This window comes from Ranitomeya imitator, chromosome 2 (genome assembly GCF_032444005.1).
Source record: "Ranitomeya imitator isolate aRanImi1 chromosome 2, aRanImi1.pri, whole genome shotgun sequence".
In the NCBI taxonomy this organism is placed as follows: Eukaryota; Metazoa; Chordata; class Amphibia; order Anura; family Dendrobatidae; genus Ranitomeya; species Ranitomeya imitator.
Window position 1 is genome coordinate 334,722,525 of NC_091283.1, and position 15,173 is coordinate 334,737,697.

General features: G+C 43.7%; 1 protein-coding gene across 2 annotated transcripts in view; it reads right to left on the reverse strand.

The window, feature by feature from the left end:
* Positions 1-7,224: 7,224 nt before the first annotated feature.
* The window catches only part of LOC138663629 (oocyte zinc finger protein XlCOF8.4-like), a 35,797-nt gene continuing 27,848 nt past the window's right edge, over positions 7,225-15,173 (reverse strand). The window contains exon 7 of one of the 2 annotated variants that reach the window (XM_069749910.1): positions 7,225-11,631. In XM_069749910.1, the coding sequence (XP_069606011.1) occupies positions 10,862-11,631 (770 nt within the window). In that variant the 3' untranslated portion in view covers positions 7,225-10,861. Of the gene's footprint in view, positions 11,635-15,173 lie in introns of both variants that reach the window. The other variant, XM_069749908.1, reaches the window with a different exon arrangement.

Here is a 15,173-nt window from a genome sequence, read left to right on the forward strand (position 1 = left end):
TGTGACGGTACCTTATTATGGAACCAGTTTGTTGACTTTGAAAGCAGAGAGGGAAAAACTATGCAAATAGCTTAAATAATCAAGTAATTGATAGACACTTGTTAAGTCTAAAAATGGGTTACATGCCTTTGTATAAAGAGACTGAGAGAGAAACAGCCAGAGAGATTCTGCCAAGACATCCATACGTCCAAAGGACCAGAGACAGGACAGCAGCCATTTTCTATCATGGCTCCATCACGAGGGACATGGATCTATCATTCTATAGTAAACAACATAGGGGTTTTCAGCCGCAGTTGGAAGAATACAGATCTTCTCATTGACCATCGCTGAACCATGGATACGTTTGGAGAAAGTTGTGATCCTCAGATCAAATGGCCTTGTACCTTGTTGTTACCTTATCTCTGTGCATGCCGCTGGTGGGGTATTGACCCTGGGTGCTCTGAAGTAACAGCTGCTATTATCCCGGAAAATCAGCGGAAGGGTGTGCATCATCTTGAGTATTTTGCTGGGACTGTTCTATGTGTTATCTGCCTATTTTATGTTTCAATAAAGCATTGCCACACTGTTTTCACCCTCACCCTGTGTTGTCTTAGTAGCATTTTGCCCACATTAAAAGGAGAGCGGGAGTTCAGCAGGACGATCCCTGGTCCATGCGGTTTTGGCTAGTGGACCGGGGTGTCCACTGACCCCCCATGTCTCCACAGGCATGCTTCAATAGTCTCCATGGGAGACTAGAAGCTACCATAGCCCGATCGGTTCTTCTACATACAGGCAATGATCAGATCGCCTGTATGTAGCAGAGTTGCTCACTTGCTATGAGCATCGACCACCGGGCAGCTCTCATAGGATCCAGCAGTGATAACCATAGAGGTCTGCTGGAAACCTCTGGTTGTCATGCCAACTAGTGATGAGTGAACGTGCTCGCCACTACTCAGTGTACTCGGTGAGCACCAAGCATTTCCGGGATTATTCTACAGAAGCTCTGGTCTCCGCTCTGCATTTTTGGAGGTCTTTAGAACGCCAATCAACATGCAGGGATTGTCTGCCATGCACTGTAATGCCGCAGCCATCTTTGTTGTGGTATTACAGTGATTATGATAGAGAAACAGCCGCACTCAAAATAAGTCTCATTTGGTCTTGCAGATAGTGCTAAAGTTTATTCAAAATTCACCACAGAGTAATACAAACTCACCACAACAGGCGCCATCGCTACAGAACCTTAAGCCCCCAGCTGTGACTTTAGCCTTCTTTATACAACCAATTGGTCCTTTTTTCATACTATTTAAGTGAGGTTTGATAAAGACCCGAACAGGGTCGAAACATTACCTCGTACCTCATTAACCTCGTACCTTATTTTCACTCTATTTTTATTACCCTGTGGTGAATTTTGAATAAATTTTAGCACTATCTGCAAGACCAAACGAGACTTATTTTGAGTGTGGCTGTTTCTCTATCATTGTCATGATTTCTGGACTGAGTCCAGGTTCAGCCAGCACCTGATTTTTCAACAGAGTGCATGTCATTCATTCTTTTATGTATTACAGTGATTGGCTGGCCGCACAGCGTCATCAGGTCTATAAGAGACCTAACGTGGTCAGCAAGGCACTCCCTCAGCATCTTCCCAAATTTTGCACTCCTTGTGAGAGTACCCCGCACTTCAGGTCCAGGGCGATGGGAGGGTCTAAGAAAACTCTCCCAGAACTTTGCCAGTGTTCCACTGCCTTTACTGGATTGGAGTTGTCTCTCTCACCTGTACTCCTTTGTTGGTCAATGAACTGTGACCTCTGCCGCCATTATTTTGAGATAGGAATTTTTTAAATAATTCCGCTAGAAGGGGCCCTCTGGTACTGTAACATTTTAGTACACCTGTCTGCCTCTGGACTAAGAGATATAAAGTTGTCCGATTACTGTAGGTCTAGAAATGTCACCAATCAGTATTGCCTGTCTGTCATCCAAAATTTTGAGAACGCGAGGGTCATGGGAAATGCAGCGTAACATAAAGTCAGCCAAATGCGTCCCAGACTGCTAACAGGCAAAACTTCCGTGTCATCATCAAGAGGAAGATTGACCATGATGTACTCCTCCTTCTCCTAGTCTTCAGGCCTCCATGACTTTTGACTAACCTCTGTACTATCATTGTAAATACACTGCTCAAAAAATAAAGGGAACACTAAAATACCACATCCTAGACACCATTGAATGAAATATTTCAGTTGCAAATCTTTATTCATTACATAGTGGAATGTGTTGAGAACAATAAAACAAAAATGATCAATGTAAATCAAACTGAATATCCCATGGAGGTCCGGATGTGGAATGATGCTCAAAATCAAAGTGGAAAATCAAATTACAGGCTGATCCAACCTCAGTGGAAATGCCTCAAGACAATGAAATGATATTCAGTTGTGTGTGTGTGTGTGTTGCCTCCATGTGCCTGTATGACCTCCGTACAATGCCTGGGCATGCTCCTGATGAGGCGATGGATTGTCTCCTGAGGGATCTCCTCCCAGACCTGGACTAAAGCATCAGCCAACTCCTGGACAGTCTGTGGTGCAACATGATGTTGGTGGATGGTGTGAGACATGATGTCCCAGATGTGTTCAATAGGATTCAGGTTTGGGGAACAGGCAGGCCAGTCCATAGCTTCAATGCCTTCATCTTGTAGGAACTGCTGACACACTCCAGCCACGTGAGGTCTGGCATTGTCCTGCATTAGGAGGAACCCAGGGCCAACCGCACCAGCATATGGTCTCACAAGGGGTCTGAGGATCTCATCTCGGTGCCTAATGGCAGTCAGGCTACCTATGGCGAGCAAATGGAGGGCTGAGCGATCCTCCAAAGAAATGCCACCACACACCACCACCCAATGACAAACCGGTCATGCTGAAGAATGTTGCAGGCAGCAGATCGCTCTCCTTGGCATCTCCAGACTCTGTCACTTGTGCTCAGTGTGAACCTGCTTTCATCTGTGAAGAGCACAGGGTGCCAGTGGCAAATTTGCCAATCCTGGTGTTCTGTGTTGGGCTGTGAGCACAACCCCAATCTGTGGACGTCGGGCACCCAGACCATCCTCATGGAGTCGGTTTCTAACCATTTGTGCAGACATAAGCACATTTGTGGCCTTCTGGAGGTCATTTTGCAGGGCTATGACAGTGCTCCTCCTGTTCTACCTTGCACAAAGGCTGAGGTAGTGGTTCTGCTGCTGGGTTGCTGCCCTCCTACGGCCCCCTCCACGTCTCCTGGTGTACTGGCCTGTCTCCTGGTAGTGCCTCCAGCCTCTGGACACTACGCTGACAGACACAGCAAACCTTCTTGCCACAGCTCGTATTTAAGTGCTATCCTGGATGAGCTGCACTACCTGAGTGGGTTGAAGAGTCCATCTCATGCTTCCACGAGTGTGAAAGCACAACCAACATTCAAAAGTGACCAAAACATCAGCCAGAAAGCATTGGTACTGAGATGTTGTCTGTAGTCCTCACCTGCAGAACCACTCCTATTGAGTGTGTCTTGATAATTGCCAATAATTTCCATCTGTTGTCTATTCCATTTGCACAACAGCATGTGAAATTGATTGTCAAACAGTGTTGTTTCCTAAGTGGACAGTTTGATTTCACAGAAGTTTGATTTACTTGGAGTTATATTCTTTTTTAAGTGTTCCCTTTTTTTGAGCAGTGTACATAATTGTAAATACACCCCTGTAGTTTGTATCTCCCCCACCTTATTATCGATGGCCTTGTTGATGCTGGTAGTCACCAACTGCCCTCTTCTGCTCACAAAGACTTTACAACATATGCAGTGTAGAGTTCCAATGTGTGGGGACATCACACACCAGTCAGTGAGCCAGAAGCTGCAAACACTGCTAAAGCACGGCAAGGGCGGATAAAGCTTTAGCTGACTTTCTAAAATGGGCACGCAGGGCATCATACTTTCCGAAGCAGATCCAGCAGCTCCGGGTCACTTTTCAGAAAATGTTGAACAATGAGGTTAAGCACATGGGCCACGCATGGTACGTTTATGAGTTTGCATCGCCTCAGAGCAGCCACCAGGTTCCTGCCATTGTCACACACAACCATGCCTGGCTGTTAGTTCACTGGTGTCGGCCACAGATCTGCCTGCTCTTTCAGAGCTGTACTCAGCTCTCCAATATTGTGCGGTTTGTCACCTAAGCTTATTACCTTCAGCATAGCCTGTTGCCGCGTGGCCGAGGCAGTGCTGCAGTGCTTCCAGCTTGTGACTGCTGTGTTCATTTCGGACATGGAAGTAAACCTAGTACTCAACTTAAAAATGTGAGAATAAATTTATTGTAGCACATGAGATAAACGTTTCTGTCCACATGGACCTTCGTCAGTAACGTAATGTGCTGGGCAAATATATAGCGTGGTTCCCAGAGAGGAATCTATATGTGCAAAGTACCTTAGAAGGAGACTGCACCTAGTAGTATATGTAAACTGAGAGAGGGAGAAAGGGCAGGTGCATCTGCCACCAGACACATGACTTAGACACAGCATGTCGGTGGACTCCGTGTCTGGCGGCAGATGTATCCGCTGTTGTGAATTCTGTGGCCAAGCTCCCTCCTGTGGTCGTGAGTGGTACTTCGGCTGGTTCTGTCTATGAGCTTCCTTTGGTGGATGAGAGTGGTACTGCGGCTTCTGAGTTTCCTTCCTCAGGTATGTGGTGAAGTCGTTAGGTGCTGCTCTATTTAACTCCACCTAGTGCTTTGATCCTGGCCTCCAGTCAATGTTCTAGTATTGGTCTTGCTTTCTCCTGGATCGTTCCTGTGGCCTGTCTATCCTGCATAAGCTAAGTTTTGCTTGTGTTATTTTTGTTCGCTATTTTTTCTGTCCAGCTTGCTATATTGGTTTTTCTTGCTTGCTGGAAGCTCTGGGACGCAGAGGGAGCACCTCCGTACCGTTAGTCGGTGCGGAGGGTCTTTTTGCCCCCTCTGCGTGGTTGTTTGTAGGGTTTTGTGTTGACCGCAAAGCAATCTTTCCTATCTTCGGTCTGTTCAGTAAGTTGGGCCTCACTTTGCTAAATCTATTTCATCTATGCGTTTGTATTTTCATCTCAACTCACAGTCATTATATGTGGGGGGCTTCCTTTTCCTTTGGGGTATTTCTCTGAGGCAAGGTAGGCTTATTTTTCTTTCTTAGGGCTAGCTAGTTTCTCAGGCTGTGCTCGAGGTGCATAGGACTGGTCAGGAGCGCTCCACGGCTACCTTTAGTGTGGTTGGATAGGATTAGGGATTGCGGTCAGCAGAGTTCCCACGTCTCAGAGCTCGTCCTATGTTTTTGGTAATTGTCAGGTCACTTTGTGTGCTCTGAACGTCAAGGTCCATTGTGGTTCTGAATTACCTGTTCATAACAATCCGCCCTCTCTCAGCTCTAATGTATCATTAAGTGTCTTGCGGTAGATGCACCTGTCCTTTCTCCCTCTCAGTTTACATATACTACTAGATTCTTCTCTGGGAATCACACTATATATTTGCCCAGCACATTACATTAATGACGAAGGTCCACGTGGACCGAAATATTTAACTCATGTGCTACAATAAACTTATTCTCATGCATTTAAGTTGAGTGCTAGGTTTACTTCTACTATATTGACGGTTTGGGAACCTAACCTTAGCACCACCCCTTAGCTGTGCAAACGGTGTTTCTTGTATACGTCCTTTCGGACATGGAGGCTGAAGAGGAGGAGATGCAGGAGCTGTAGACTGTGGGCAAGCCTCATTGATGTAGGGCCCGCAATCCTAGTCGTCGGGAGGACGTGTTCCATCTCAAGGTCCACTGGGTCCCGGCTTCCATTATGTTAACCCAGTGTGCCGTCAGCGAGATGTACCGTTCATGCCCACAATCACTTGTCCACGTGTTTGTGGTTAGGCGGACTTTCCCAAAAACATCATGGTTGGGGGCCTGGATAATGTATTGGAACATGTGCTTGTGTAATGCCGGGAAAGCACACCTGGAGAAATAGTGGTGGCCGGGGACAGAGTACCTTGTGATAGCCGCCGAAATCATGTTGCAGAAAGCTTATGCCTCCCCGAGCCTAAAAGGCAACATTTGGAGTGCCAGCAGACAAGAAATGTGTGAATTTTGTAGTGTGTCCTGTGGTGCATTGGCTGCATATTTCCACTTGTGTTCAAAGGATTGTGGTATGGACAACTGAACGCTACACTAGGACAAGAACATGGAAGTGCTTCTTGATGACGTTAGTTGAGTTTGTGTGCAACTACAGATGCAGGGCAGGAGGCATCTTAACATGCACCATGGACAGGGGAATGGCTTGCATGCACAACAGCGGAAGAAGCAGTGGTATCACCAGCAGACACTGTTCCTGGAACCTGTTGTTCGGCCCACAAAGTATTGTGCTTTGCTGCCATGTGCCTGATCATGCTGGTGGTGGTAAGGATGGTAGTTTTGCTACCCCTGCTGATGCGGGCATGGCCGGTAGTGCATATGGCCTTTTTGGGGTTATCCGCAGTTTTTTAAAAATAACAAGACTGTTATGCCGACATTCAGTGTCTCCCTCTCCCTCACCACCTCCTCACCTCGACCCCTGTCTTTCGGTGTTCCCCAAGGCTCAGTTCTAGGACCCCTACTCTTCTCCATCTACACCTACGGCCTGGGACAGCTCATGTAATGGTACGGTTTGCAATATCATCAGTACGCCAATGACACGCAGAGCTACCTATCTGTACCTCACATTACCTCCTTACTGATCAAAATCACACGTCTGCCTGCTATTTCATACTTCTTTTATGCTCGCTTTCAAAAAGTGAACATGGACAAAGCGGAATACATCATCTTTTAACCATCTCACGCTGAGTAGACATGAGAGCTGTGTATGCATCATTCGGTACCACATTAGTAAGAGGAAAAGTTTGCCCAAGAGAAAATGAATTTACAGACATTCACGGCCTTTTTGGCACATTGCTGGTAGCTGTGATCTTCATCTTCTTGGTGGGGATGTAATAAAGTTCCAAGTCGACATCAATGCCAACATCGTCCATATCTTGTAAAAAAGAAATATGTTGTTTCCCAGGTTCATGGTTAACTAACTTTATTGGCATTCCTTTAACAGTGTTCGTTACACCGGAACCCATAGTTTTTGGCTGTGACGTTTGGATATTCTTGGTAATAAGGATGGGTGAAGAAGATGAAGAACCTTGTGCCACGGATGTCTTGATAGTTACGGCCAGTGCAATCCTATTTATTTGTTTTAAACATCTTTTTATTGATTTTACACATACTGAGAACAAAGAAATAACAGATGGTGGTGTAGAAGAAGTTAAAGAGTGCTGAGCAGGCATTCTTTAGAAATTTAATAACATTGTTATAGAGGTACATCAAATATCAAAACCAATAGTCAATCATAATTATCTAACAAAGATATGGTATTCTACCAATAACCACAAGTCATTGTATAGCTATTGTTGATAGAATGCTGTAACAGTAATAGGTCAACTGACCACCTTTAACAGTATGAAATATAGTCATAAAAATGAGAGAGGGGGAGGAAAAAAGGAGGGAGGTTCTTTCCACGAGGAAAGAGAGAAGGAATCGGCGGGTTATAATGATCTATACATGGAATCTATCAGTGAGCAGTGTGGTACTCACTCGCCCGGGTAACCAACGGGCAGCCTGCACGTTTCTCCTCACAGTCTCTGTAAGCGGCGGTGGTGTTGGTGCTTGAGCACGGGCTTGCTCTGTATGGATGATCCAGGGCCGCAGCATTCACTGGTCCCTGCTGTGCACTATCTGGCTCTGCATGGCTCTGCTCTGTGTGCCCGGCTCTGCTCTGCAGGCGACGGGGGCTCCTTCTATACGGCCCATCACCGCACCGGTACTCTGGTGGGGGAAGCAGAGCGCGCTGCTCACTGCTCTGCGTGCTGCTGCTCTCTGTGCTGCCCTCCAAACTGCTCTCCGGCGGCACCAGACTCCCTTGCTTTGAGCGATTTCTCCTCTTATGCCTCTGATGCTGTGCTCCCTATTCAGGCTCTCGCCAACCCCTTCACCAGGAGGAAGGTCAGGCTAACTCAGGTTTCCCTTAGGCAGCAGGGGAAGGTCCGCCCCCTTAAAGCTTCCCACCCCCCCCCCCTTCTCCCCCGGGAACAGGGGAAGTAGCCTTTTTAGTTCCGGACCCGGCCTGCAGGTACCCGTGGTTTGGTCGACCTTCCTATACTATCACACAGTAAAAATGCTTTTTAGTAAAAAGTATTTTTGTCGCCATATTCTGAGAGCTATAAGTGCAGTATAAGTGACAAAGGCAGATTTATTCTTCGGGTTGGTGCGATTACAGCAATACCAGATTTATATAGGTTTTTTTTTAGGTTTTGCTGCTGTCACACAGTAAAAATGCCTTTCTATCAAAAGTTTTTTGTCGCCATATTCTGAGAGCTATAACTTTTTTATTTTTGGATGAGCAGAGCTGTATGAGGGCTTATTTTTAGCGGGATGAGTTGCAGATTATTTTGGTACCAATTTGAGGTACATAATATTTTTTTATCGCTTTTTATTCAGATTTTTCAGACATAAAATTAACATAAACCAGTAATTAAGTTATTGGGTTGTATTGTGCTGTTCACTTTGCAGTAATTTAAAGCAAGAACACATGAGATATGCACACAGTGAACAAGCCACACCACCCAGAGACTGAAAACACAAAAAAAGCACAGTAAAACTAAAAAATACTCTGTTGCAAAAAAATCACAGTAAATAGCAAGTGCTATTAAAAAATTGGACATTTCCTTTTTGAATCCTGCTCATACAGGTATTATACATATGACCAGGTTTTTAAATACATCAGATAGGGATTACATACATTAGATAGGACTGCTCTAATACGGATATACCTTGATGTTTTGTAGAGCGGCTTAATATACATTTTTTGCAAAAAACGTATCAACCAAATACCCTGTGTTTTTCCATCTTTTTAATAGCACGTGCTGTTTACTGTGATTTTTTTTTGCAACAGAGTATTTTTTGGTTTTACTGTGCTTTTTTGTGTTTTCGCCTTGCAGTAAGACTGATAAGCCTAATTTGTTCATCAGGTCGGTATGATTACAGCAATACCAGATTTAAACATTTTTTTTTACATTTTGCTGTTTTTACAGACTAAAAACAATAGCTTACAAAAATGAATTTGTTTTTGCAACATCATATTCTGAAAGCTGTAACTTTTTAATTGATTTGCCAAATGAGTCATATTAGGGTTCCTTTTTTTTAAAACCGGCAATGAGGGAATAAATACCTTATCGACTACTGTTTTAATGCATTTCGTCAGTCATTAAGGTGTTAAACTGAAATTTTAAATTTTTTTTATTAAAAAATAAATTTTGATTATTTAAATTATAATTTTATAAAATATTTTTAAAATGTTGCCATATATACAAGTCATTATACAGGACAAAATGTTTCCTAACATTTTTTTCCTGTAACATGCAATTTCTGGTGGGTTTGGAGTGTTTTATTGTCAGTCAAAAAAGTGGAGTAAAAGTGTGAAACTACTGTTCTCAGCAGTGATCTGGGAGTCATAAATGCTTCCAGAGGTCTTCCACATGTTTTTTTCATTCCATTCACCATTTGTTTCATTTATTTCAACATTTTCACTGCCCCCAGATGTCTTTGTGGGGCTTGCCAGAAAAAAACTCAGATTTCCCTTTGACTCCCATTATACTCGTTACTCGAAACAAGCAATCGAGTATTAGTAATTGTTCGGTTCGACAGACGAGCACCCGAGCATTTAAGCGCTCGCTCATCTCTACTGAACAACTCTCCAACTGCCTACTCCAATCATTGAATTTCTCCTCCAACACCTAACCATGAAGAAAGAACTTTCACTGGCAATTCTCAAGTGCCAGTGGCGAGAATATATACCAGAGGAGAGTGGCTAACCCAGAACAGCCGAGGCAATTCAAGATGAGAGCTGACAGAGCAAGGCAAACGTGCTAGGATGGTGAAGCAGTTCTAATCAGTGTGACCAAACACTGCGATCTTCTGGCCCTTCTCTGTTGTGGTTTTCCCGTGACATCATATTACACACAGCTCTGATATATATGCATATTTACATACACACGCAGCTCTGTTACATATGCACATTTGCATACATGTACACTGTATATCAATTACCCCATTTTGCAGTTCCTTCCAGGTCATGCAATTGATTACATGATTGGAAAGGTTCTTGAACTAGTTGACTGTAAGGTTCTTTTACTGATCACTCAGGACATGCAGCCGCTGTGCAGGGCCTGGTACCTTCCTCTCCACCAATCAGTTAAATAAATCTGGGGCTGGAAGAGAGAGCAGTTTTCTCAGTGATTAGGAAGGACACTGTCTCAGCGTTCTCCTCTGCCATAGGAAGCTGCCTTCAATCTATAAGATGTACTTAATTATTAGCAAGAGTTTTTCTTGCTGAAAGTGTGTCTTATAGTCCAAAATACGGGTAGCTCTACAGTAATTTCCCATTTCAATTTAATTATATGACTTTTTATAAGGTTTTGTACAATTTGTCAATAACAACAAGAACATGCTTTGCACATTGGGCCCAGGGCTAGTGTGATGTAAAATTCTCACGTGAGCCCTGGGTCCCTACACCGCTGTAACAGTATTTAATATTCCAAACAAGAAAAAGGTTTCTCCCATATGTGACTTCTCTGATGTTTATTAAGTGTTGATTTCCGTGTAAAACATTTCCCACATTAAGAATATGAAAAAGGTTTCTCTCCTGTGTGGAGTCTTTGATGACTAAGAGATGATTTCTTCACAAAAGATTTTCCACATTCTCAGCAGGAAAAAGGCTCATCTCCTGTGTGGGATCCCTGTTGGCTTTTAAGTTGCGCTTTACAATTAAAATATTTCCCACATTATGTATATGAAAATGGCTTCTTCCCTGTGTGAATTCTCTGGTGCCTAACCAAATCTGATTTCTGGTTAAAACGTTTCCCACATTCTGAACATGAAAAAGGCTTCTCCCCAGTGTGGGTTCTCTGATGTCTATCAAGATGCGCTTTCAGATTAAAACATTTCCCACATTCTGAACATGAAAAGGGCTTCTCCCCTGTGTGAGTTCTCTGGTGGTTAACCAAATCTGATTTCTGGTTAAACTGTTTCCCACATTCTGAACATGAAAAAGGCTTCTCCCCTGTGTGAGTTCGTTGGTGTATAACAAGATTCCATTTCTGGTTAAAATATTTCCCACATTCTGAACATGAAAAAGGCTTCTTCCCTGTGTGAGTTATCTGGTGCTTAATAAAATTTGATTTCTGTGTAAAATGTTTCCCACATTCTGAACAGGTAAAAGGCTTCTCCCCTGTGTGAATTCTCCAATGTACAACAAAATTTGATTTCAGTGTAAAATATTTCCCACATTCTGAACAGGAAAATGACTTCTTTGCTTTAGAAGCAGTTTGTTGTTTAATACTTATTTTGTGACTTTGATTTTCCTTATTATTTGGCAATGAATCTGAAGACAGGAACGGTTTCAACGGATCGGATGACAGATCTTTGCTCTGAAGGGATGATGGTATATCTGGAGTAATGGCATTCACTTCAGTTGTATCCCGTGGGATCTCAAGATCATCTGATTTAAAAATTGAAGATGTCAGCTGTCCCCCTGATCTCTTGGTACAGTCATCTGCTAAGAATAAAACAATTATATAAATTTTAAGAATATATTATAAAAAATGAATAGTTCAAAATTTCTACTGTCAGCAGGTTTTGCTAAGTAAATTACAGGCATTGTTATGTTCCCCCGTTATACTGATTTAAATGATACCTGGGATGAAGAAATACATCTTGTGGTTCTTGTGTAATCAGTGTAAGAAATATTCAGTTAATGAGATGCTCGTGCTCCATGGCGGGACTGTAGGCAGAGTCTTATTTTCCTGCCCTAAGCTACAGAAACCAAGGAAGACCTGCCCACAGGCTTCTCCAAAGCACAAACAAGTCTGTGTGTTTCTGTCTTTATCACGAGGAACATTTTTGTGCTTCGGGGCGGCCTATGGGCAGGTCTTTCTTTGGTTTAACTGGCTTAGAGCAGGAAGACAAAACTCTACCGCAAGATGGATTTCCACACCCCCAGGTATCATTTTAACCAGCATAACAGCGGCAACATGACAATGTCTGTAGTTTACTTAGCAAAATCTTGCAAACAAGTTCATTTTAAACTGTCAGTAAAAATGGCAAGTTATGTTAAAAATTTGAATTATTCACCAAGATGACAGTAGAGAGTAGAGAAAACCTCATAGGCTGAATCAGTGGATCATGGTTTTCAACTGTTTGTTCATTCTGCCTCCCAAATATTGAATGAAAAGCCACCAATGTCAGGTGAAAATAATACCAAAAACTATGGAATAAAAAGCAACCAAAGAATATACGTAGGTGAAAATAATACTAATAAAAAGTTTGACTCATCTCACAAAAAAACAAGTCCCCACTCTGGCCCATCACCTGTCAATGGAAAACAGAGGTTTCCACATCATTTGTGCCTCAAAAGCTCTTGAAAAGCCACATGGCTTCAATAAACCAATTCAGTAATATCTGCTCTCCCAAAGTCAAATTTTCCCCTCGCTTCTGGGCATAGGTGGGCTTCAGATTCCTGAGGAGCCCACTTTGAAAGATGAGTTTAAGGTGGTCCTTCACAGTAACACTACTATTACCAATGTGGCTGCACAACTAGGGGTCCTGCAGGCGGACATGTCTAAACTGCAGCATTCAATGCATGTAACTAAAGAAAGAATGGGAGAGGCTGAAAAGCGCATCAGCAATGCTGAGCACTATATAGCAAAAGCCGATAAATGCATGAGTGCTGCGATTTCTGCCATACAAGCGAAAATGTACGACCTTGAGAACAGGTCTAGGCGCAATAACGTGCGGCTGATTGGAGTGCCAGAAAAGATGGAAGGAGTGGCGCTGACAGAGTTTTTTGAAATATGGCTAATAAACATTATTGGCTCTGACAAGTTGTCCCGCATGTATGCAAATGAAAGGGCCCATCGTGTTCCTACACATCACCTCCCCCCTGGACACCCAGACAAGTGCTGGTTAAGGTCCTGCACTACCGTAACAGAGACTCAATTCTTAGACATGCCAGAGAGCATCCGGATCTCAAGATACATGGCTCCAGGATCTCTATATTTCCTGACTTTTCCATAGAAGTGCAGAAACAAAGGGCCAAATTTGTGAATATTAAGAGGAGGCTGAGGGAGCTGGGTGCTACCTACTCGATGTTGTACCCGGCCAAATTGAGAGTGGTCGCCGAGGGGGCAGTACAGTTTTTATGGAGGATAAGGAGGCACACAGATGGCTGGACAGCAACGGGCAACACCTGCGCCAGGCAAAATCAACAGACTCAGCAGGTTGACTGGGTCGCTCACCTTTCCTACTGCTGTATTTTTCGGAGTGTTCCGATGGCTTTTTTCCTCCTTGGTATTGATACTTTTATTTTCCGGTTTTTGGGATCGTGTTTATGGATCTCTGTTGGTTGAGTCTTTTTTGGAAGAATTGGAAACTCTGGTGACTTACTTGGCTGCAATCTTCAAGTCATGTGGAAGACATTTATATAATGCACGTCACTCTGATCACTGTTGTTATGTTTTCAGCTGTACTTGGATGAAAGAATGCAGGGCATACCATTTCGAGCAGTCCTGAAGGAAACTGCTCTGCATGATTTATGGAGGATTTCGCATCCTGGTGTGTATAAGTATTTCTGTTTCTCGTCCTCCTTTGCATCTTTGTCGAGGATTGACCTGGCATTAGGCAATACTCAGATGTTGGGCCTCATTGGGGAAGTAACATACATGGCTAGAACGATATCGGATCATTCCCCCTAGTGTGACACTTGAGGGAGTGGGATCTGTACCTGTTAGAGGGTGCATATGGAGGCTGAACCCATTCTGGTTACAACTTATTGACCTGGACGGACATATAGGGGGTGATATTAGAAAGTACTTTAGAATTAATGCTGGGACAGCATCGGTTTTGATGGTTTGGGAAGCTATGAAGGCTTATTTTTGAGGGCTCTGCATTAAGGAGATATCCCGGGTAAAAGCAGAAACTGGCAGAAAGGATCAGATGTTGATTAGAGAATTGGAGGAAGCAGAGGAAGCAATAATCAATGATCAGTCCCCGGAGGCACAGGGAAGGTTGAAAGAAGGGCAGACTAGAGTGTGTCAGATGGCAATGAAAGTGGCAGAACGCAAGAGAATGTTTCAGAGTTTCACCAAGAGTAAATAACATGGGTGGTGCTGGAAATAATCAGATAATACTAATAAAGCCTCATTAAGACAAGATTAATTGCATGGACATTTGAAGTTCACATGATCAACGCCTGTTTGCTTTTACCTAGAATGGAATGCCACATGATGGATAATGATGTTTTCACTTGTAATAAAGAGTTTCGATGACAGATGGCATGCACGCAGTAAGAATGTGTTCGCCCATTCTAAAGGGTATGTAACAGGAGCATCTGTTCAATAAATGTTATGGCTTCTTGTACAGACACAACCTGGCTCTGTGTGAATCCATCTGCTCGAGCATCCTGATAATTTGACATCCATCCAATATACTTTATGGTCTACTTGAGAACAACCTAACACCATCCAGAGCAGAGCAGACTATATACCTGGTGAGAGTTGTATTCCATCCTCAAACTGCATCTGGACCTCAGTAAATGGTAAAATGACTTTCCATGTCCCCTGCCTTATTACTCTGCACCATCTACTTCCATGAGTATCCCTGGTGGCCAGCCCTAGTTGAAGGAGGTTAAACACCTGCACTGCCATGATCACCTACCCTCAGTGATGATCTGCAGTGCCGGCCATCTTAGAGCCGAACACTCCAACTGGCATCATGAACTCTTCTTTCTAATTTATGCTTTCCTTTTTATTTTTGATCCCTATTTCAAAGTCCCTGGAGCATAGTGGGGCATGGCCGCCATCCCCATGACCCCCACAATCCAACGCTGCCCGGCGACCTGAGTACCCCGCTCTGGGCAATACACATGCATTGGATGGAACCCAGTGGCAAGTGCACCTGCATATGGTCTCAAAATGGGTCTAAGGATCTCATCCTGGTACCTAATGGCAGCCAAGGTACCTCTGGCGACCACATGGAGGGCTGTGCGGCCCTCCAAGTAAATACTTCTCCACACCATTACTGACCCACTGGCAAACCGGT